Below are 25534 nucleotides of genomic sequence, written 5' to 3'. Positions count from 1 at the left end.
CCGAACATGGGATGTTTTTAATGCTTTCAGAGAGTTTCTGAAGTGCAGCCAGAGATGAATACATTTGGTATTAATGATCTGTTACAGCCTTAGTAGGGTCCCCTCAAGTTCATAGGTGGAAGCAGTAACCCCCGAGTGACTGAATTTGGAGATGGGACCTCTAAAGGTCAAAGGGTAGAACCTGATCCAATAGGGCCAGTGTCCTTGTGAGAAGAGGAAGAGACACCACCTCTCTCGCTCTCTCCACGTGCACAAAGGAAAGGCCATGTGAGGACACAGAGATGGTGTTGCCAGAAAGAGGTGCTCACCATCAGGAAGCAACCTTGACGACACCCTCATCTCAGACTTCCAGCCAGCACTGTGACAAACAAACGTCTGCTGTTCGAGCCCCAGGATGTGGGATTTGTTATGGCAGCCAGAGCTGAGACACTACCTAACTCAAGTTAACTTGCACTTGTGTTAGGCACAAACTTAACGTGTCTCTTATAGTTACTAGTGGGAACAACACGGTCCCTTGGCTGGTCAGCACGCATCTCACAGGCCAAGGTCTGGAGTCAGGGTCCTGCAGGGAGGGTCCCAGAGGGGCCCCCAAAAAAATACCTTCTGTGTAGCCACACGCCTGTGTCAGAGCCTGGCAATGGGTCAGCAGTGCAATCCTTGTCACGGTCACCCCGAGCACGCTTCCATCCTTGCACGTCTTATACTGAAACGAGATGACAATGTGAGGATGAGTGGGACCGAAGAACAAAGCAGGATCCACATCCATCAGCTCTTCTGGGTAAGAAAGGGGCTGCAGGTCCTGATTCTGGAGCTGTGTAACTATGGGAACCGTGGGGATTCAGTCCCAAAGCCCCATACCCAGTGACTTACCTCGATATATGCGGTATCATTATTTGCATCTTTGATGTGTGGAAACCAGTCTCGAGGAGGTTTAGAGAGATGTTTTGACTCGGTGACAAACCATAATAGCTTTGGCCAACCTTGGAAATAAAGGACAAATTCTTTTTAGGTGACCATTTCCCAGAAAAGAGTGTGGCATCACCTCCCCATTCATGGTTATGCTTCACACCACCACATGCTAGGGGGAACCTCTGGTGTTTCTGTTAAGTCAAGGACCACATCCACAGTGCAAAAGCCTCTGCCAGTCAAATCATGCCACAGGGGAGGCTGAGAACATGTGGTGTGCTGCTGAGACATGTGCATGTGGAAATGGTATACTCTGGAACTGATTCCATGTTGTACCACTTTTCTCAGTGAAGAGCTTGCCTCCCAACACGGCACTCAGCACTGTCTTACCTTTGAACTGCGGGATCTCCCCCGTCGGGCTCTTCGGCAGTCCTTTGTGGCAGGCGTCGCTGGTCAAGGCAACAGTAACCCCACAGCTGCCAAGCAGGAAGCCGATCTGCTGGCTTCCTGCGTCCTGGGAGAGGGCGACAGAAGAGGCACGGAGACGAGATGACAGTGGCACTCCTGGCAAAACAAGGCCTCACCCTGGGTTCTGGGATGGAACGAACCTCCCTGGACAACCCATGGTTTCGGCAAAGACTGGGCTCTGCAGAACTGGGGTTAGAGCCCAAGCAGCTGCTTGCTAGCTGCGTGGCTTTGAATGCGGTAGTTAGCCTGCATGGCCTCACTTCCCTCATCTCACTGTGGAGCGAAAGGCAGAGCCATCTCACACATCTACTGCGAGCGAAAAACTAGGAGAGCACAGGGAAGTACTCAATGTGGGGCTGGCACTAATGACCCTCAATTCTGTGGACCAGGACTGTAGGGCATAAGTATTGGGGGAAACAGAAAGCGTCCAAGAAAATGTCTTATACTGAATAATTACCGACTGCCCGATTTTAAACCCTCAGAGCAAAGGGCTCTGCCACATTTGATTACATCTACCAAAGAAATGGAGACCTGGTCAGCTTTCCCCACCATGAGCACCACTGTCTCAAGAAATAAGAACATGCATTAGACAAGTATGACATGGACTCCGGTGACACTGAGCACACTGGGAGCCTCGGAATGACCAGCTCCGACGGAGGAACACGGCGTCTGAGCAGCTGCCGCTGGTGGGGCGGCCAAAGGAACCGCCAGCTGTGTGGGTTTGGTTGCTTATTGTGTCAGCTGCCCTGTGAGAAGTCAGGTCACTTCGATTTCTTTCCTCCCACCTGCCACACCAGCTGTGACTCACCCCGTGTAAGAGCTGCACTGCTAGAGCCAAAACTGCATGACTGTGATGAGCCATCACCTCTGTTCATTCCCACTGGACTCTGCCTAAATCCCCGGACAACAAGCAAGCCTGTCAGTGGGCCAGATGCCTGGCTACCTGTCACGCTGCGTGTCTGCGCCTCGCTAAGAAATACGTGAGACCATGTGGTGTTTTCTCATGAGTAATATCAACAGAGTTGACATCTTAAAACTGTAGTCTTTCAAGTGAACAGTTTCTACTTTTCTTATTGTAGCTGTAACCCCCCAGGAAATAGCACATCTCTCTCTCTTCATGGGATTGTACACACATAACCCCCAACACCAGAGAGGGGACTGGCTTGGCACCCGGGAACAGTGATGGTCCCTTTCGGGGGTGCTCACAGTATGTTTCCTTTAAGCAATGCTATTTCAAGCACAATTACTATAACCAGTCACTTCAATGTGAATTTGGATATCCCACTGCCAAACACCATGATCTCACAGCAGGGAGGGGAGGCAGATTCCAAGATCAGAATCAGTGGCAGGAAGGCATTCCTTTGTGAGTGTGAGTTTGCTTACTCTGTCTACAGCAAGAGGGACTGGGAGGGAGCATGCCAGCAGGTACCTGGCCTGACCTGCCAAGGGCTGGTGCCCATACCGAGGGCATACATGCTGATCCTGGCACTCCCAGAGGAGGCATGATGTCCCCTGAACCCTGTCTTTCCAACATCTGCTCATGATTTGTTTTAAAATATAATGGATTCACAAACATGAAAAGACACCTAAAATACAGAAGAAGAGACAAGAGACCACATGGGAAGGAGTAACTGGGATCAGGATGCCACTGTTCAGCACAAAATTCAGACTTCATGTCTGCTCCTCTTTGTTGGAAGGACCTTCTTGTCCTCGTCATCTGAGCAATTCCTACTGAGAGCTCCGATCAAATGTCAACTTCACAGAACAGCTCTGCCAGCCACACCCCAGTGTACTGACATGAGACCCCCATCACCGGCTCTCAGGGCAGCCTGGGCATCTTCCTCATGCATCAAGACCCCTGAAAAACACACTCTTGAACTTAGAGCCTAGAGCAGAGCCTCACATGTAGAGACACTCAACACATTGTCAAAGCTGTGTCTCTTCCTGGACTCTGAGGACAAGGACAAGAAGGTTGGACATGCCTTGGGCAGCCGCCACATGGTGCTCTCAGACCAGGCCTTGTCAACCTGCCTCCTGGTCTGATGTGCCATCAGCAGACTCAGGATAATGTGACGATACCCTTCCCAGTGTGCCCTCCTGCCATGACATGTTCTCTGCGCCTTTTTCCTGGGAGTGAAGTTACTCTGGTTTGTGGGCGACCACTTGGCTAGGGCCCTTCCTCTGAAGAGCCATGCTATCAAGGATGGTCAGCTCTCCCATCACAAAACCTCAGTTATGATTCTTTAGTCGCCAAGAAAAAAAATGGACCTCACCCGAATTCATACCTTTCTATACTTTCAATTTTTCTCCAATATGTAGAAAGTTGACTAATTAAGTCACTTCCTAGAAGTCTCACCTCACCACTGCCTGACAAGTAACTCCCCAAGCATGTGGACATGTCACTTGACCATCATCTACCCCAGTCCCATCTCCATCTCCTCACCAGCAACCATCAATCACACCATAAAAAGGATTCTCTCTTTAATAAAGAAGAGGTAAGTTCATGGTAAGCCTCTCTCTTGAATTCATTTTTATTTGTGGCCCCACAACACTAGTTACAGTTATTTTATCCAATTCCATTCTTGCCCACCCAAATCACCAATTAATGGCTGGTTAGCTCTCAGGAAGTGAAAAAGATAACAATAAAAGACATGATGGAGAGATGGACGGAAGGCCGAGTCAATACAAAATGCTGCAGACCCATGTGTTTTAAGATGACTCATGGCCATGGAACCACGCAGAGCAAAAAAATTGGACACAAGACATTTTACTTATCAAAACTAAGATAAACTTATCAATAATATATATGTATATTTTTTCCAATTAGTTTCTAACTTTTTATTTATAATGAAAACTTCCAAGCACACATACAAATATAGAGAAAAGGAAAAAGAAAGCCCATGAACCTATTCATCCAGCTCCGATAACTATCAACATTTGGCAAATCCAGTCTCACCCCAAACACGCACGCACGTACGCACGCACACAAGCGCGCAGATTCCCGTGTGGGTGACATCCATTCATGCACTTACACTTTGGCTGGCTGATGGTTGCCCTGGGCAGCCCATGTCCCTCCCAACAAGGCCTGGTTCTCATGATCTCCTTACTACTTCTGATTTCCTGAGAAAGAGATTCTGGGACTGATCATAGGAGGTTGTAAAAATGTGACGAATCATTGATGTTACTCCTTTCACAGATATTTCATTTTAATGGGGTATTTGAAAACCTTTACTAAGGCAAACAAAAGGCCGGTGTGTTAGAATTCCAAGGGAAGGAAGTGAATGCTGAGTGGCTGGCCCTGGTCAGCCCACAGAGCCTATCCTACTTAGAATATTCACATTTGACCCCCATCCTGAAGGTCTTGCTATTTTCCTGTCAAATTCACATGCCCATGGCAGAGCCTGTGACCACGAAGGAGAAATTGTGTCCAAGGAGTCACCAGCCGACAGATTTGTGCTGATGGCTGGCCTTACCAGATCAGCTCAGCCACCTGGAGAGGGTACTAGTGGCAGGCTTTTCCAGATCTGCTGTGACCACTCAAGGCCTGTCCTGGCACAGACATGTGGACACTCCTCTCCATGTCAAACATCACAGGAACACTGACCCCAAGAATTAGAACAGAGGATAAGTAAGGTACATGGGACTAATTGTTCAGTCAGGTTCAATAAGCAACATTCAGGATTCAGAAAATTTGGCTCTCATTAGGCCCATTATTTTAAGACAAGTCCAGTGGGAACAGAACATGTTATCACCTATGCTCATATGTACGTCCTACCCTCTTCTCAGCTGTACCTGAGCCAATGCTTCTTTTATTTAAAATGAAGAGAAGTTCTCTAAGACAACAAACGTCATGTTCTGAAGTCACAGAGCCTGAGTGTCAGAGGGGACCACTCCATGGCTGGCAGCTGTGAATCCTTGGACAACATCAGACCATCTGTCAACCCTGTAGGGTTTCCTCCCTCTATCTTTCTCCCTCCAGTTACCATTGCTCTGGAGTATGGAGAGCAAGTCATTCACGTGGACGAAAAAACATACTCCAGTGTGCAGGACAGCACAACGTTCCTTCTTATACTGGACACTATCATTATAAAAGTGAGATTAGCTACTTATTCTAATTATGGAATAAGATCTCATAAGCTGTATCTGAACCTGGGACTTGATAATGTCCAAACATCTGAATGAAAGCAACAACTGCCAACCCTCAAAATAAAAAATAAAAAATCTGTCACTTACCCTATTTCCAGTGTAATGATGCTGAGGAACAAGACACACAGAAACTTGCTTTACTAACAAATTACTTGGCTCAGTGGTGTTACAATGCATAGAAGCTCTGCCTCAGAGACACTGCTCCTTCCAACCAGTGCAGCTGAGCCAAGTGTGAGGTTACTGTCCCCTTCACTGAGCTAACTGCTGAAAACCTGACAGCCTCAGAAACAAGGAAAACCTCTCGTGCCTTTTGATCCACACCCTGCTGAGATGAAAAGCACTTTCTGACCTCATGAGAGAATGTTCCAGCGTAGCTGAGCCTGCCATTCCCATTAGCAGGCTCTAATGAAACAACGCGTGCCTTACCTTTCGCGTGAGTGGTACTTCTATGGGCACAGGAACGACCTCAGCCAGCAGGCAGCCGTAGAAGGCCACCATGGATGCAGCAGGGTCATTGTTGGGGAACACCAATGCCACCTGAAGGGCGGGAGGGGGGTGGGGAGCAGGAGGGAAGAAGGACTGACTGTTAACATGGCTTTGAAGATATCATGAAAGGATGCAACCCGTCCCAGATAATGTGGTTCACATTCCCATTAAGAACAAATGCTGGAACAAAAACTAGGTGCCATACTTAAAAATGCATTTTAGGCAGACACATTTTACTAAGTATTATATACCTTTCCTTTAATTCAGGGGTCTTCAAACTACGGCCCGCGGGCCACATGCGGCCCGCAGAGGAGTCTGATCCGGCCTGCCAGGTTTTTTGGGCAGTGAGTGCAGCCGAGGTGTTACAGTAGGAATTAGTAGTTCATATAGTCCGGCCCTCCAGCTCTCTGAGGGACCGTGATCTGGCCCCCACTTTAAAAAGTTTGAGGACCCCTGCTGAATTCATGTGAAACTCATATTACCAAGTTTTCTATAATACTGTACCAGAATACAACTATCATTTTTTAATGTTATCTTCCATGTTGACATATTTTTAGGTAGAAGAAACTATAGTGTACACACTGTTCTGTTTTCCACTGGCGTTATGAAAAATTCCTCGGAGTCTTCACAATCACGGCTGAATGCGGGTGCTTCCTCACCAGTGTGCTGGGCTGGCAGCTGGACCCTCATGGGACTCTATTCAGACCAGGGTCAGGTTTAGCTCTGGGCTCTCGGGCACAATTTTAGCTACTTTAAGCCCTAGTTGTCTCATTTGAAAAACGAGAACACTAGAACCTACATCTTAGCTTTGTGGTAAATGTTCTAAAAGCCAGGTTAATTTAAATTACCATCCAAATAACCAAATAATGGATAGTATGACTACAATATGTTTTCTTAGAGTCCTTAGAGTATCTTAGTGATGAGCCATTTTCCATGGGATAGCTTATAAGTCCATGTCCTCATACGAACTGCTTTTCATTTCCCTTGCCTACTTATCTGTTAGCGTTTTGACAATACCCCTACACCCGTGGTCGGCAAACTGCGGCTCTCGAGCCACATGCAGTTCTTTGGCCCCTTGAGTGTGGCTCTTCACAAAATACCATAGCCTGGGCGAGTCTATTTTGAAGAAGTGGCGTTAGAAGAAGTTTAAGTTTAAAAAATTTGGCTCTCAAAAGAAATTTCAATCGTTGTACTATTGATATTTGGCTCTGTTGACTAATAAGTTTGTCGACCACTGCCCTAAACATATTTGATAGTATTAACTCTTATATTTGGTACAAAGACTTCTTGAGATAATAGTTTTATTTTTATTGGTGCATTTAATGTTATGTAAATTTGTCAAACTTTTCCTTTACCACCTATCATTTAAAAAATATTTCATCTGACTTAAATTCATCTGGAGCTCATCCTAGTGTCTGCAGAGTAGCTAATTGAACTGAGCCTTAACTTGCCCTCCAGCCACCCCAATGCTCCTTCTGGAGTAGCCTGTCCTGGTCTCTTGCATTAGAAGCCTGCTTTAGGATCTCAAGCTGTAACAGACCAAATCCTGTTTCTGGATTCTCCACTATGCTCTCCAGGACTTTGCTTTGTTTTAAACATTAGTCCCTCTCACATGATGCCATAGCATCGGCGATATTCTTCATTATAAGTCTGGTGTGTTTTCAAAGCACATACATCCCATGACTGAGCACATGCATATCATCTTTGGACTAGCATCATCTTTGCACTAGCATACTCCCAAACTTAAACAATTTTTTCTTTAAAAAATGTCCTAACTAGAAGTTAGTAGTTTTGTCATAAACAGCTGTATAAAACACTCTATTTTAATATCTAGAGACAGAGCCACATAAAAGGATTCAGATGCAGCTGCAAACCGATAAAGCTGTATCTTAAATTTGACCATGTTCACAATTTAGTAATACAGGCTGGCCAGTGGGAACAAAATTAAGTTTGGGAACATTTTCTTTCTCTATGAAATTCCTGAAGTTTACTAAAATCATCTAAACGAGAGGCAAAAGCTAAAAGGCCAATAAAAGCCATCTATACTACTAATAGAATTTTGAGAAATCCTATGAAATAATTAATTAAATAGTAATCCTTTGTCTTAGCAGTCTACCAGCGATAGGATTTTCAAGGAGGAATGTATGTCTACACACACAAAGCACAACCAATTATTTTTAAAACCTATCTGAGGTGTGCATAAGCCTCCGGTGTTCTGCCCTCAGCTGCTAGGCTGAGAGTTGATCTGTCTTTAGATCTGGATCTGGCGAAGCAAGAATATTCTATTAAATGTTTGCAAATCTTCCAGGCTACCATTGCTGCATGACTTCTTTCCCAGATGCAGATTAAAATGTTTAAGGAAGCTGATCAAACTGCAATAAAAAAGCAGAACACACTGAAGTTCCATCTGAAACGAATGGTCTCACCCATTCATAGGGTACCCGTTACACACTGACTTGTTCTCCCTAAAATCTACCTGTTCTGCAGGTGGGAGTCATCATCACGAGCAGAGAACAGAGAAAGAAGGTGCCACCCTTCTGAGCTGGACTGTGCAGCAATTATGTTTCCGAGATTTGAGTTTAGCTGCCATCCCAGCTCTGCTCAAAGAAAGGTCAACTTGATCTAGGATTTAAAGTTGCCTGTTCTATCACTAAAAGTTATGCTGATAATGCCATTTATATAACCTTGCAGAGTTGTGTTAAGATAGGAAGAAATGTATTAATGTAAAATAAAAGAACATAAAACTGTACATTATAAGCTCTCAATCATATTAAAATAATGGGTAGAAAATGGTCAAATACCCAAAGGCTCTTTTAGAATAAAAAATGATATATATATATATTTTCAAAATTTTTTTAAGGAAGGGAAGTTTGTACTTTCATCATTCTCATTTTTCCCCTCCAATACCCGATCAGTTGCAAGCCCTGTTTTGTGGTCTCTTCACAGTGATTCCAAAGATATCATAAACCCACACAGTTTCCATTAATTTGATTCTCTATGTATTCCTTTGAGATTTCATTGAACCTAATTATCCACAGACTCAGAATAGACATTAATAAAGCAAGAAGAAGCAGCCCATCCTAGTGTTTGCTAAGATTTAAATTTTGTTAAGCTGATTCCATCTTGTTCCCACACTCAGCCTTAGTGTGTGTGTGCCTGGTTTGTCTTCTTCAGCACAGCACATTCTGTTCCCCCACCCCCAGCTCTTTCACATGCTCTTCCTTGGAGCTCACGGCCTTACTTTTTTTCACTGAAAAAACTTCTCAGATCCCAAATGAAAGAGATCTTTCTCTCCTTCCCAAACAGTTCACAGGTGTATCAATCACTATCTCTTTTGGAGACCTGTATCCCTTTCCAATTTATAGAAAAGCTAATGATCAATATGTCTGGATTTTGTTTTTGTTAAGACTGCCAGTTCCTTAAAGACAGGCTTCTTATGTGATAAGCCTTGTATCTTCCATAGCTCCTCCTCCAACATCCTGAAACCTATTCAGCTTAGGTACTTCAATGCCCCTTTCAAAGCCCAAGAAAGTATTCCCCAAACCTCATTAATAGGATCACCCACATGAAAAGTACCTATAATTTTTATGCTAAGGACTGAATGTTCATCAAAAAGTGATTTTCCAAGAATCCTGTTTATTGCAACAGAAAGTTATTATCGAATGCTTTGCTCCCATATGCTTATTTAATAAATATTTACACACACATGCCAGATACTAGCCACATAAATACAATTTTTTAAATCCAAGTAGGCTTTATTTTTTTAATAACAAAATATTTTTTTATTAAGGAATATTTAACAGAAAAATTGTTAAAGGTAGAAGTTAAAGGCACATTGAGGGAGAGTCCTTTTTGTAATGCAATTTAAAAGAATTCATTTTACACATAAATAAAATAAAGTTCAAGAAAGTTATTTTGAAGTTTTTCATTACTGACAATTTCCAGAAAACATATAGTTGATTATATTTCCCCATAGAGAAGCAATGTTGACATACAGGATTATATTTCTGTACTAGAACTCAGCATTCAAACAAATCATTGGTCTAACCATCAATATGTAATAAATGAAAAAAAAAAAGTCTATACTAATTTAAAATACTGTTCCCAGTTCTATTAAATAAGCATAAATATATGACACATGTTAACTACAAAAGGTAATTTCATACACTATTAAGTGCACACAGTATAAAAATGTAATAAGGGACCTGAAACTAGAGTATTTACTATAGTTAACATTAAGTAACATTGTCATCCTAGAATTTAGGGTGTTGCTACAGAAAGAGATGGCACAAGACTAAAAAGTCATCCAAATATTTAAAATGTTTCTTTTGATACTTTAAAAACAAACTGACAAAACAAGCAGAGGCATTCAGCCACCTTATTAATTGTAAATGTATTTCTTCATAGAAAAATATTTCAAAAGAGTTGAGGTAAAATACACCCCCTCTGTCTTCCTTCTCAATTTACTGAAAGTTAAAACGGTAAGAGCTGCCTCAGATAAAAGGTCATTCTGCCTAGTATTTATTGATCTTGATGTTGTAAGAATACCTTTTCACTCATAAGGAAACTATAGAAGGGGCTACCTGGTCACTGGCACAAATTTCTTTTAAAAATATTTTAAAACATTTTGCCTTTGTGTTGAATTGGCCAAAAGGAAATGAGTGTAAACTGATGTTGGTTGGTTGAAGAGCAGAAAGCACAATATAAAGTCAATCTGAGATGCTATTCTTAAAGAAATCTGCTTTATAAAGAAATCTGCTTCAGCTAGATGACATTAATCACACAACTGTTTTCCTTTCACTTTCTCAAGGTGGTTTCCTCAACTTCTTTTCATGTATGAGTGTTTGGCAAATGGTGTTAGGTTGTCTGAAGACCTGAGGAACATCCTGTTTACTAACTGGAGCTAATTGAAGAAAATCCTAATTAAGGGAAGCTGATAGCACAAATATCTAGCAGTTCAGATGTAAAAATGCACTTTTTAGTCCTTCATATTAACACATCATGATGGATAATTTTCAGAGGTAAGGAGGTCTAAAAACCTTAACCAGGTTTATGCAGAACCTAGGAATACTTGCTCCAGTCCTTACTGAACCTGTGACAGCTTCGAAACTAACGTGGACTGAGTCGTTCGGTGGTTAAGAAAGAACTTCTTCTTCTGGTCTTTAGAGCAACCTGTGGTGGTTCTGGAGCAACCTGTGGTGGTTCTGGAGCAACCTGTGGTGGTTCTGGAGCAACCTGTGGTGGTTCTTGCCTCTCTGGAATGCGCTTCACACACCAATGCTTTTGCAGATGCTGCTTTTGAAGCTTTAACCAGCTCTGGGGGGTCTTTTCCACCCAGGACTTCTGGGGCTGCTGTTTTAATTCCTGGTGTGATTCCTCCTCCTCTTTTTGGAGGCGGTGCAACTCAGAAGCACGCCTCTCTGCTGCCACTTCTAAAGCCTGGACCTTCCTTTTTAGTTCCTTTTCTTCTCTCTTTCCCAACATGTCCATGGCTGGTTCATCCAGTTGCTTCTCCAGAAATGCTTTTTCCTGGAGGTATCGGGCATGGGCCTTTGCAGCTGTCTTAGCTCGAGCTTTCTTTAGCTTCTCCTGTAATGTCTGCAATTCTTTCTGCTGTTTCTCCCTTACCCGCCACATGTCCCTCATTGCCTTCAACTGCTGCTTCAAATTGTATTCCAACTTTTCCTTCCCCCAGAGCTCTGAAGTTGGTTTCGCATATCTGGAGGCTAATACTTGTTTTCTTGATAAGATCTCACCACTTTCTTGTGCATAGTTGTGCCACTGATTTTCAATTTCCCTTCTGTACTCCTTGGCTTTGTTAGTTAGGTTTGCTAGCAGGACTGTAGTGCCAGCCTGGACAGGTAACTTTTCATTGAGTAGGAATGCAGCTTCCTCCGTCACCATTTTTTGCTGGATTTTAGTTTCTCTTATTTGGTGATCAAACTTCATCACTTCCACTGTCTTTTTTATAAGCCTCACTGCTGCCTTTGTTGGTTTCTCTGGCTTCAAAAAATCATTTACTAAACGAAAATATGATGGAGGGGGACTACTGGAGTCCTCCCTTGTGGGAAGTATTCCTGGTTCCTGGGGTTTGAGTTTAGTACTAGTGTCCATTGTCCAGAACCCCCGTGGGTCCCAGCTCACCTGGATACTGACTGGGTCGGTCTTGCGCGGCACTGGCGCCTCAGCCCGAGTGGGCGTGGCCGACCTCCTCCGCAGGGCGGTCCTGATGGTCTCTCCCTGAGTCATCAAGGCCCTACCTGGCCTACCTGGCGCTCTGGCTCTCAGCAGCATTGCGGCCCTGGAGCAGGCACTGCCATCCTGGCTTCTGGGGGCTGTGGGTTCCCCTTCATTAGCGACCAGGGAAAACTGAATGGTTTTTCTCTTGCCATCGGAGCTAAGCTTCACCTCCCGGGATCTCAGTATTTCAGGCAGTTTCAGGATTCGGGGCCTCTGTGTCCCCTTGTTCATTTTAGATTGAAGTCGTCCTCCTTTGGTCAGGAGCCCCGTCCCCGGCGAAGCCAGATCCTCACCACCGATTCTGGTAGGCCCCCTTGCCAGCGTAGCACCGGATGCTGCTGCTTCATCCCTTCCCTTCTCCAGCAGATAGAGCTGGAACCTTCCTCTTTCACAGCTGGCAATATGGAATGTGGAGTGTGGAATGCAGGCATCTCCCCTAGCCACGTTTCCATGGTGACCCTGTGGAGGGGGCGGGGCCAGCTAAGCTCCTAAGAGATACTTTGACCCCAGTGGTATTGGGAACAATTTTTTGAAACAAAAAAATTCTTCAATTTTAAATAATTTTAAATAATTATAAAGGCAGTGTTTATTAAAATACATTTAATTTTCAAAATTGAGCTATCAGCTGTAACAGTGTATATATTTTACCACCATAAAAATGTTAGTTGTGGGTGGGTATGTATGGGGGAGGGGGGGCAATGGTAATTGGGGGGCATCCGGCCTCCACCCCCGGCCAGCCTGATGGGGCAGCCATCTCCCCCTCCAACATCTTGGCCACGTCACCACCACATAAATAATTTTCAAAGAATAACTTAGAAACGTAGTCCCCCTCATACAACACAAACCAGCCACTAACAAAAAAAAAATTCCTTTACATATTTTATCCTATCAACTGTGCTCTCCTCCCCCCATATTGCTATAAACTTCTTAGCTGAACAGACGTGATTTATTTTTTTAATTATAAGGGAACTTCAAGAATCTGCAGGCAATACTACAAAAAAAGTTTTTTAAAATACTAAGGGTATTAGTACAACCAAGTTATAGATAAGGGAGACATATTATAACTAACTTTTTTTTTAATATCTAAATCTTTTATTTTTTATTAAATTATTATCTGTGTATATATTTTACCATTGCTCCCCTTCCCCCCCATACATACCCACCCACAACTAACATTTTTATTGTGGTAAAATATATACACTGTAACAGCTTATAGCTCAATTTTGAAAATTAAATGTATTTTAATAATTAACACTGCCTTTATAATTATTTAAAGCGTGTGTAAGGGTGGGGGTTTTTTTTTGGGGGGGGAACGACACCCTATATATAACATAGTTCATCTCTACTACTTTCAAGTGTACAATTCTGTAGATTTAAATACATTCACATTGTTGTGTAACCATCACCATCATCCATCTCCTGAACTTTTTGCTCTTCTCTATCCCCATTAAATAATAATTCCCAATGCTCTTCCCCTAGTCCCTGGTAACCATCATTCTTCTATCTCTAAATTTAACTACTCTAAGTACTTCATATATGTAGAAGCATATAATAACTATCCTTTTTTACCTGCTGTGAGTATAACCCTGAAATGGAAATACCAATATCTGTCCTCCATAACTTATCAGATTGCAGTACGAATAAAAATTTGCTTTTCGGTGAAACACAGCAAATGTCAAGAAATTTAACAGTGAGGAAGGAATGGTACTATCAGTTTGCTGCCAAGATTGTTGATTTCACTAACGTAAAAAAAAAAAAAAAAATTAAATATAAATGTCCTGTATGCTCAAGTAGATGTACAGTGTTTTTCAAAATAGGAGACAATATATGACACAGCTTTGGGGTCAGACGGAAATGGATAGGAGTGCTGACTATGCCACTTACTAGTTCTCTGCCTGCATCTGATTTTGAGACTTAACTTCTCAAGTCCATGTAAACTCATGGATAGAAAGTGAGAAGTACTCTAGTTAAGCCTATTGAATTGTTCAAGATTAAATTACTTGTTACATAATGTTAAGAAAGTCTTATTGGTCGGCCGGCATGGTTCAGTGATTGAGCATCAACCTGTGATCTGGGAGGTCAGGGTTCGATTCCCAGTCATGGAACATGTATGATTTGTGCGCTCCATCCCCAGTATGGGGCATGCAGGAAACAGTCAATCAGTGATTCTCTCTCATTATTGATGTTTCTATCTCTATCTTCCACTCCCTTCCTCTCTAAAATCAACAAAAATATGTTGCGCGTGTTTTGTTTTTTCAAAGAGAGTCTTATTTAGTACTGCCAGTTTTAGGTGACACTGGACTCTCCAACTTTATTACAGTGGGCATCTTTTCCACATAAGAAAATGTGTTTTGGAGATGTAATAAATTAAATTGCACTTACCCTATCTCCAGGTCGCACCATTGGTTCTTGCTTTGTACCTAATTTATGCAGAATGTTGTAAGCAACCTTCATACTTCTTGTCCAGAGTTTGCCTATCAAAACAAATTATAAAGCCACAAATAATTGGAGAAATGATTTTTCAGCTGTGTACAATGTACACATTAAATTATATGGAAAATATTACTTTTCATGTTAAGTTTTCCAATAAGTTATATAGAGTCCCTGAAATCAAAATGGGAAATAAAAGCTAGTAACCCTGACCAGCAAAGCTGAAAAGCCTGAACAATGGAATACACTGCAAATACAAATACTCTTAGAGTGCAAAGTGCCAACAGCAAAGCCATTGAGAATTTAAATTATCATAGAAGTTGTGGGGAACATATCTGGGGAGCAAAGCAGGACAAAGACCATGGTAACAGCGTGTTACTGCTAATTTATGTTGTGCAAAAATGATACACATTTCCTCTGTTAATGAGTCATGTCTTGTGTGATTGTAATGAATGTAAAGGGTATGTAAGACAGGTCTGACCGCTCTCTCTCCTCAAAGTCCTGTGTTTCTCAACTTCAAATATTTTTAGCTTCTGGGTTTTAGGAGAGTAATCATTGAACTTAGATACAGATACTGGTAAATATTTTGTAGTATTTTAAAGACTTGAACTCCAAAAAAAAATGAAAACAAAGGATTAATAAAACACTTCTAAAAGAATGACCAGCTTTAAAGAACTTACAGATTTTAAATCCCTTCATCCCAGTGCCAGACTTTCCTGCAGCATCCTCCAGGCAATAGTAAATGGTCTGAGATGTAATAAATATGACTTTAAAAATCTAATATGAGCTCTTGGACACATAAAGGTCTTTTAAAACCCTGGCTGATGAGGTTCAGTTGGTTTTAGCATTTTCCCATACACTGGACAATGGTGGGTTCACATACCCAGGTTGCAGGTTTGGTCCCCAGTTGGGGCCCGTGTGGGAGGCAGCTGATCGACATTTCGATCTCACACTGATGTTTCTCTCTCTCTCTCTCTCTCTCTCTCTCTCTCTCTCTCTCTCTTTCTCTGTCGCTCTCTCGCTCTTGCTCTCGCTCTCTCTATTAAAAAAAAATTTTTTTTTTTTAAATCTTTTACTTTAGCGTCTAGGAACTTTCAGAAGTGAAGTGTTATACGTTCTATTAATTCAAAAACAGTATAATGAAGTTAAGGGCAATTTCAACTGTTTTCTATAAATGAAATAGCTGTTTTAATCTTTTTTCTATTTTATATGTAAAAGCTAAATTAAAAAGTTTTTGTTTACAATATATATTTTGAATTAAAAATCTGAATTTATTTCACATTGGATTTTGCAACAACTCAATTAAGGATATTAAACTGTTTATCTGCCACAGGATTTAGCAGATTGTCTCACCCTAGTGAGACAAAGAGAATGGTTTCATTATCTTTGATTCTTCTACTTCCTAGAACATTTCTGGTTTACAGTATGTGCTCAACAAATGTTTCTTTGTTTTATTAATGTCATGAGGAAGCTATACATTTTAGCATGTTTCTTGAGCACTTGAAATAATTACTTGGTATGATGTTTTATTCATGCCCCGTCCTCCACCCTCCCTAAATCCTTTCTGTCAAGACTGGCTACTTCACAATTATTTTATATTTTCTTTGGTTATTATATGCTCTCCACCCCCAACCCCAAATATATATATACTAGCCATTAGAAATCACTCACGGGCCTTGGCCAGTGTGGTTCAGTGGTAGAGTACTGGCCCTTCCACTGAAGGGTTGTGGGTTTGATTCCTAGTCAAGGGCATGTACCTGGGAAATCCCAGGCCCTAGTCAGGGCACATGCGGGAGGCAACTGATATATCTGTCTCTCTCACATATGCTTGCTCTCTCTCTCTCTCCCTCTCATTCTCTCTAAAAAAATCAATGGAAAAAATATTCTCAGGCGAGGATTAAACAAAGAAAGAAAGAAAGGAAGAAAGGAAGAAAGGAAGAAAGGAAGAAAGGATGAAAGGATGAAAGAAAGAAAGAGAAAAGAAAAAAGGTAAATCACATAAGGAATATTTTTTCTCTTAAGGAAACACAATTATTTTGTGCCTCAACTCTCTTTAAAGTGCACAATAATAGTGATTATAGTTGAATAAACAGTAATTATAATCAGTTTTTGTTGTAATGGAAAAATGTTGTGTTGTAAATGAACAAATCTATTACAATCAGCACCAACTTCATCCTCAACTTGGAACATTGAAGTTGATGTCACCATAAATTCATTTAAGGCCAGATTATAAGAGAGTTTGAAAAGGGCAACACACTTTTGGCAAAATGTAAGAAATATACTTGATATATTTCAAAGAGAAAAAGAAAAAGTTGCTGTCCCGCCATGTGGTTGAGCATCAAAGCAGGAACCAAGAGGTCACTGGTTCAATTCCCCATCAGGGCATATGCCTGTGTTGCTGGCTCAATCCCAATAAGGAGTGTATAGGAGGCAGCTGATTGATGAAGTTTCTCTCTCATTGATGTTTCTATTTCTTTATGCCTCTTCCTCTAAAAATCAATAAAAACATATTAAAAAGAAAAAAGTTGCTGATTTCAGTTAAAGAAGATAACAGTTCTTGACTTGTTTTATAAAGAAGAAAACAAACTTCCAATCAAGAATGCTCTACCCAGTAAACTTATCATTTAGAATTGAAGAACTCATAGAGTTTACCAAACAAGTAAAAGCTAAAAGAGTTTATTAGCATTAAACCATCTTTACAAAAAAATGTTAATGGGACTGCTTTAAGCTAAAAACAAAAGGGGGGTAACTCATTATTAACATCAAAATCTATGAAACTATAAATCTCACAGGTAAAGGTAAATATATAGTAAAGGTTGTACATTAATCATTTACAAAGCTAGTGTGAAGGTTAAAAGACAAAAGTAGTAAAAATAACTGTTACTACAATAATAAGTTAAGGAATATAAAAGAAAAGATGTAAAGTGTGGCATCAAAATTATAAAATGTGGGAATGGGGAAATAAAAATGTAGAGCTTCAGAATGCATTCAAACTTAAGTTATTATCAACCTAAAGCAACCTAACTTTAAAATAGAGTGTCATAAATATAAGGTGTTACATGTAAGCCTTATAGTAACCAGCAAGCAAAAACTCACAGGCGATAAGTAAAAGATAATGAGAAAGGAATCTAAGCATACCAATAAAAAAAGTTACCAAATCACAAAGGAAGAGAGCAAGGGAAGAAAAGAACAGAACTACAAAATAGCCAGAAACAATGAACGAATGGCAATAAGTACATGCCCATCAATAATTCCCTAAAATGAAATGGACTAAATCCTCCAATAAAAAGACAGAGTGGCTGAATGGATAAAAATAAACAAGACACATCTATATGCTTCCTACAAGAGAGTTACTTCAGATAGATATAAGGGCATACACTATTGAAAGTAAAGGGATAGAAAAGAAATATTTCACGCAAATAGAAACCAAAAGAAAGTTGGAGTAGCAATACCTATATCAGACAAAATTGATTATTAAAAAAAGACTCCAATTAGAGACGAGGAGTGTGTTACATCATGATAAAGGGGTCAAGCCAACAAGAGAATACATTTGCAAAATTTATGTACCCAACATAGGAGTATCTAAATATATAAAGAAAATGTTAATAGACATAAAGGGAGAAATACACAGCAATATATTAATATTAGGAAACTTTAATACTCCATTGATATCAATGAATAGATCATTCAGACATGTTAAGGAGATATTAGTAAAGATGAACTTAAGATATATATAGAACATTTCATTAAAAAAAATAGCACTCAGAATTTTCTCAAGTACACATGGCACATTCTCCAGGGTAGACCACATCTTAGCCCACAAAACAAAACTTAACAAATTTAAGAAGACTGATATCATATCAAGTATCTTTTCTGATCACAATGGTATATAAGTGGAGATTAAACAATATGCTACTGATCAACCAATGGGTCAACAAAGAAATAAAAAAAATACCTTGAGACTAATGAAAATGGAAATAAAACATCTAAAACTTAAGGGATGCAGCAAAAGCAGTGTTAAGAGGGAAATTAATAGCAATAAATGCCTACTTTCAATAAATGCCCCGCTCCTTTAGGAAATAAGAAAAATTTCAGGAGCTTCCAGGTTGGTGAACACGTGGAGATTTGAAGTGATATGTTAAGAGAGGGCATGGAAGCTCCGCAATGACCTTTCCTCATATCCTGCACTCCACACCTCTCCCATCTGACTGTTCCTGAGTTATCTCTGTTTTCTGGCTAATGAAAAGAAAATAGGATTCCACCGAGTCTCCTATCTACCTACTCCAGGACTTCTATGAGGCATGGGAAAATGCTTCACAGACATTTGGTTACAGTGTAAAGTGTTTCCACCTGGCTAAAGTATTCCTGGGCTGAAGGAACTGCAAGGAGGCTAATTGTTGCTAGGGAGAGGAAGCTGGACGTGACGTGACCTTATTACCAGGATGAAGGGAAGAACACTATGTATATAAAATGAAGAAACAATCTGAACCTATTAAGACTATTTAAAATCAAGAGAAAAGTCAAATCTCACATGCCGACAAAATTGTAGGAAAATAATAACACCAACATATTCTTGATGTTACTGGCAAAACTTTTTAGAAGACATTTTGATACACATATCAAGTATCATAAAGCTGCTTTGACTCAGTAAACCCTTATTCTGAATTTATGTTATGGAATTATTGTATTTCTCTAATCCTAATACAATATGAATTTTAAGATGCAACATCAGTTTAATAATAACTTTTTAAAGGGAAAAAACAAATACTAAAATGTACCCTGATATATACTGAGGAAAGAATGAAGATAGGTTACACAGAACTCTATCGTATTCATTTTATCCTCAGCAGACTTCTAAGGTTTGTCTGACAACCCAGATTGTACAGATAAAAGGAACTAAGTCTCAGGGAAGTTAAATGACTTAGTAAAAGTCACTCAAATAGAAAATATCAGTACTACTCTAATCTGGAGATAAAGGAGTGGTGATAGGGAATACAAACAATGGAGTTACTTTTAAACAAGCTGTTAAAATTACTAACATTATGAAGGTTGAGGTAGGAGGAAAGTCGGAGTTCTTATTCTTACTCGCCTAGGGACTTAAACTTTGAACTTTCCCGTCCTGCATCAATGCCTGTGCATAGATCTGGATCTCCACGTAGCCCTCTGATTCCCACTGAAGGACTTTCGTATTCAGGTCATCTGAAACCTCCTGAAGGACTCACTCACTCACTCACACCCAGACCAGACCTGACCCAACCTCCTGGCATCCATCATCCTGACTGCCTGACATCTAGCTGATAACCATCTGGGGGCTAAGGATGCAGGACTGATAATTTAAAAAAATGTGCTTTTTACTGAGAACTTTTAATTTTCTTCGTTGGAACACTTTTGGTTGTTTTCCTAGCTGTGTTTCCTATTTGGAAACTCTAAGACCCTTGAATAAATCTCTATTGTTTATTTAAAAAAATAAAATTTCAAATAAACAACCTATCAAGGAACAAGAAAAAGATCAAATGAAGCTCAAAGTTAGTAGAAGGAAGGAAATGACAGAGTAGAAATAAATGAAATACAGACTAAAAAGACAATTGAATATATCAACAAAACCAAAATTTGGTTTATCAAAAATATAAACACCAGCAGAAAAAAAAGAGAGGATTCAAATAAATAAAATCAGAAATGAAAGAGGAGACATTAAAATTGATCCCACAGAAACACAAAAGATCATAAGAGACTACCATAATGAACAATAATAAGCCAACTAATTATAAACCTACTAAAGGCCCAGTGCACGGGGGTTTTTGTGCACTGGGGTGGGGGTTGTCCTTCAGCCTGGCCTGCACTCTCTCGCAATCTGGGACCACTGGCTCCTAATCACCTGCCTGTCTACCAGCTTGATTGCCACCTAACCACTCCCCTGCCGGCCTCATAGCCCCCAACTGCCCTCCCTGCTGGCCTGATCACCCCTAACCACCTCTGCCTCAGCCCCCACCATTGTGGCTTTGTCCAGAAGGAAGTTGGACGATAGGAAGATGTCCAGTCTCCCAGTCTAATTGGCGTATTATCCTTTTATTAGTATAGATAAGAAATGGAAAAACTGCTGAAACTGGTTTGGCTCAGTGGATAGAGCATCGGTCTGCGGACTGAAGGGTCCCGGGATCGATTCTGGTCAATGGCATGTACATTGGTTGTGGGCACATCTCCAGTAGGGGTTGTGTTGGAGGCAGCTGGTCGATGTTTCTCTCTCATCGACGTTTCTAGCTCTCTATTCCTCTCCCTTCCTCTCTGTGGAAAATCAATAAAATATATTTAAAAAAAAAGAAATGGAAAAATTCCTAGATACATACAACCTTCTAAGTCTAAATCATAAAGAAATACAAAATCTAAACAGACCAATTACTAGTAAGGAGAATGAATCAGTAATCAAAAATCTCCCAAATAACAAAGCCCAGGACAAGGCAGTTTCACTGGTGAATTCTATCAAATATCCAAAGACAAATAATCACAATCCTTCTCACACTCTTCCAGAAGAAGAGAAAACACTTTCAAATTTATTTTGTGAGGCTACATTACCCTGAACCAAAATCAGTCAAGGATGCTACAAGAAAATAAAATTTTAGGGCAATGTCCCTGGTGAACATAGCTATAAAAATCCTTTACAAAATATTAACAAACCAAATTCAACAATACATTAAAAGGATCATACACTATAACCAATGCATTTATTCTAAGGATGGTTCAACATTCATAAATTAATCAGTGTGATTCATCATATTAACAAAATAAATGATAAAAAATATATGATCCTCTCAATGCATGCAGAAAAAATATGACAAAATTCAATATCCATTTATGATAAAAACTCTCAACAAAATGGATATGAGAATATAACTCAATATAATAAAGGCCACATATGACAAGCTAACATATTCAATGGTGAAAAGTTAAAAGCTTTTCCTCTAAGATTAAGAAAAAGACAATGCCCACTCCAACCAGAATTAGAAGACCTAGCTAGAATCATTTAGGCAAGAAAAATAAATAAAATTGGAAAGGAAGAGTAAAATTGTCACTAAATGCAGATGACATGAGACTACTAGTATATGTAGAAAACTCTAGATTCCACCAAAAACCCTTTTAGAATAAATGAGTTCAGAAAGCTGCTCAATACAAAGTCAATACACAGAAATCTGTTGTGTTTCTATATATTAATAATGAACTATCAAAAAGAGAAATCAAGAAAGAATCCCACTTAAAATAGCATCAAAAAGGTGCTATTAACCAAAGAGGTGAAAGACCTAAACACTGAAAACTATAGACAATGGTGGAAAAGATTGATACAAATAAATTAAAATGTATTCTATATTCATGGATTGTAAGAATACAGGCACTTCCCAGATTTCATCAGCATTGACCCTCTATCAGCATTAACCTCTACCAGCAAAAAGATTATGACTTGCTGAAGGTTCAGATGATGGTTAGCACTTTTTAGAAATAAAGTATGTATATTTAAGGTATGCACATTGTTTTTATTTAAACAATATTATGTCACATTTACTAGACTATAGTATAGTGTAAACATAATTTACACTGGAAAAATAAAAAATTCATGTGACTCACTTTATTTCAATAGTCACTCTATTGCAGTGGTTTGGGATTAAACCTACAATATTTCCAAGGTTGTTTGTATTGTTAAAATGCTCATGCTATCCAAATCAATCTACAAATTCAGTGTACTCCCTATCCAAAATCCAGTAGCATTTTTTCATAGAAATAGAACAACTCCTCTGATCCAGATGGCTTCACAGGGCAGTTTTATCAAACATTCAAAGAAGAATTAAAACCTACCCTCCTCAGACTATTCTAAAAAATTCAAGAGGAAGGAACACTTCCAAGCTTTTTCTATAAAGCCAGCATTACCCTAATCCCAAAACCAGATAAAGACATCATAAAGAAAGAGAATTATAGGCCAATAACCCTCATCAATATAGATACTAAAATCCTCAAAAAAATTCTAGCAAATCAGATCCAGCATTACATTAGAAAAACATACATTATAACCAAGTTGGATTTATTCCAGGGAGCCAAGGATGGTACAATATCTACAAATCAATAAATGTGATACATCACATAAACAAATTGAGAGACAAAAATCACATAATCATATCAATTGATGCAGAAAAAGCATTTGACAAAATCCAAATCCCTTTCTTGATAAAAACTCGCAACTAATTGGGAAGAGAGGAATCATACCTCAACATAATAAAAGCTTTTTATGACAAATCTACAGCCAACATCATACTCAACGGGCAAAAACTAAAACCATTTCCCCTAAGAAGAGGAACAAGACAGGGATGCCCACTCTCATGACTCCTGTTCAACATAGTACTGGAAGTGCTATCCATATCAATCAGATAAGAAGAAATAAAAGGCATCCAAATTGGAAAAGAAGAAGTAAACTGTCATTATTTGCAGATGACATGATATTGAACATAGAAATCCCTAAAGACTCCATAAAAAACAATCTAATAAAAAAATGGGCAAAGGACCTAAATAGACACTTTTCAAAAGACATACAGAAGGCCAAGAGACATATGAAAACATGCTCAAAGTCACTAGTCATTCGAGAGATGCAAATCAAAACGACAATGAGGTACCATCTCACACCTGTCAGAATGGCTATCATCAACAAATCAACAAATGACAAGTGCTGGCAAGGATGTGGAGAAAAAGGAACCCACTGCTGGTGGGAATGCAGACTGGTGCAGCTACTGTGAAAAACGGTATCTGAGTTTCCTCAAAAAATTAAAACTAGAACTCCCACTTCTAGGAACATATCCCAAGAAATCAGAAACACCAATCAGAAAGAATATATGCACCCCATATGTTCAAAGCAGCACAATTTACAACAGCTAAGATTTGGAAACAGCCTAAGTGCCCATTAGCAGATGAATGAATTAAAAAATGGTGGTACATCTACACAATGGAATACTACGTTGCTATAAAGAAGGAGGAGCTCTTACCATTTGCAACAGCATGGATGGACCTGGAGAACATTACGCTAAGCGAAATAAGACAGTCAGAGAAAGGTAAATATCACGTGATCTCACTCATTTGTGGAATATAATGAACACAAACTGATGAACAAAAATAGATCCAGAGGCATAGAAGACTTGGAAGTGGAGGAAAGATCAACTAAAGGACTTGTATGCATGCATATAAACATAACTCACGGACACAGATAAGGGGATGAGGGCATGTGCTGGGAGATGGGAACGGTTGGGGATAGGTCAATGGGGGCGGGGGAGAGGGGAGAAGGAGACATATGTAATACTTTAAACAATAAAGAATTGAAAAAAACACACACAGAACTCAATATCACTAATCATCAGGGTAATGCAAATCAAAACCACAATAATTATCACCTCACACCTGTTAGAATGGCTATTACAAGACAGGAGGTAACAAATGATGGCAAGGATGTGGATGCAAGAGAACTCTTGTGCATTGTTGGTAGGGATGTATTTGGTGCAACCACATTGGGAAACAGTATGGAAGTTTCTAAAAAGTTAAAAATAGAACTACCACATGGTCTAGCAATTCCACTCTGGGAATTTATCCAAAGAAAAGAAAAACACTAACTCCAAGAGACATATGCACCCACATGTTCACTACAGCATTATTTATAATAGCAAAGGTATGGAAACAATCTAAATATCCATTGATAAATGAATGGATAAAGAAAATGTGGTACATATAAACATTGAAATATTATTCAGCCATAAAAAAGAATGGAATCTTGCCATTTGCAACAACATGGATGGACCTAGAGGGTATTATGCTAGGTCAGTGGTTGGCAAACTGCAGCTCAAAAGCCACACAAGGCTCTTTGGCCCCTTGAGTGTGGCTATTCCACAAAATACCATGTGTGGGCGTGCACCTACAGTGCGACTGAAACTTCGTGGCCCATGCACAGAAGTCGGTTTTCGACTCTCAAAGGAAATTTCAATTGTTGTACGGTGATATTTGGCTCTGTTGACTAATGAATTTGCTGACCACTGTGCTAGGTGAAATAAGTCAAAGAGAGATATACAAATAGCATATGTTTTCACTTATATGTGGAATCTAAAAAACAAACAAACCTTAAGCTTATAGAGTCAGAAAACTGATTGTTGTTTGCTGGAGATGGGGGTGGGAGGTAGGCGAAATGAATGGAGGCAGACAAAAGGCACACACTTCCAATTGTAAAATAAATAAGTCACAGGGATGTAATGTACAGAATGGCAACTACGGTTAATAATACTTTACTGCATATTTAAGAATTGGGAGTTAAAACATGAAATTTCCCCAGATTTAAGGCAAGTTAAATAGATGTTTTAACTGGGGAAACAGATACTGAGGCTCTAAAACAGCAATGTGCATGTTCGGGTGGAAAAGAGATGTTGAAATGATGTTAAACTTTCTTATTACATAGATTTTAACCTTACTTTGATTTGAAGGAGGACTAAGCACTGTGCGGGGAGTGTAACTCTGATGGGGGGGCAGGTAAGTGAAAAAGGGCAATCAAAGGTCATGAGGAGCACAGTGGCTATTTAACGTAGAAACAGGTGGGAGCTTGAGAAGCACACCACCAACAATGCAAAACATCAAAAACATATAGAAAGGTTGCTCACTGATTTTATAGCTCAAGCATCTAAATCCCTTGAAATATTTGGGACAAAGGTCAAGTCATAACCTGGAGAGAGAGAGAGAGAGACAGACAGATAGACACACTAACTCTGGACCGAAGCAAAATGAATGAGCAGAGCTCTCATTAAGACCAGGGAGAAAGTAAAGAAGAAAATGGAGAAGTTTTCAAAGTGAG

At 39.9% G+C, this 25534-nt stretch overlaps 1 protein-coding gene across 2 annotated transcripts in view; it reads right to left on the bottom strand.

The window, feature by feature from the left end:
* The window catches only part of DIP2C (disco interacting protein 2 homolog C), a 377912-nt gene that overhangs the window by 94266 nt on the left and 258112 nt on the right, over positions 1-25534 (bottom strand). For both annotated transcript variants that reach the window (XM_084872178.1, XM_084872177.1), the window contains 5 exons: positions 14629-14720; positions 5947-6057; positions 1297-1420; positions 871-980; positions 601-703 (listed from right to left, as the gene is read on the bottom strand). In XM_084872178.1, the coding sequence (XP_084728304.1) occupies positions 601-703; positions 871-980; positions 1297-1420; positions 5947-6057; positions 14629-14720 (540 nt within the window). The remainder of the gene's footprint in view (positions 1-600; positions 704-870; positions 981-1296; positions 1421-5946; positions 6058-14628; positions 14721-25534) is intronic.

Source organism: Pipistrellus hanaki (assembly GCF_964339955.1).
Source record: "Pipistrellus hanaki genome assembly, chromosome: 1".
Classification (NCBI taxonomy): domain Eukaryota; kingdom Metazoa; phylum Chordata; class Mammalia; order Chiroptera; family Vespertilionidae; genus Pipistrellus; species Pipistrellus hanaki.
Note: the sequence above shows the minus strand (reverse complement) of the source record. Positions and strands in the feature narration are given on the sequence as shown.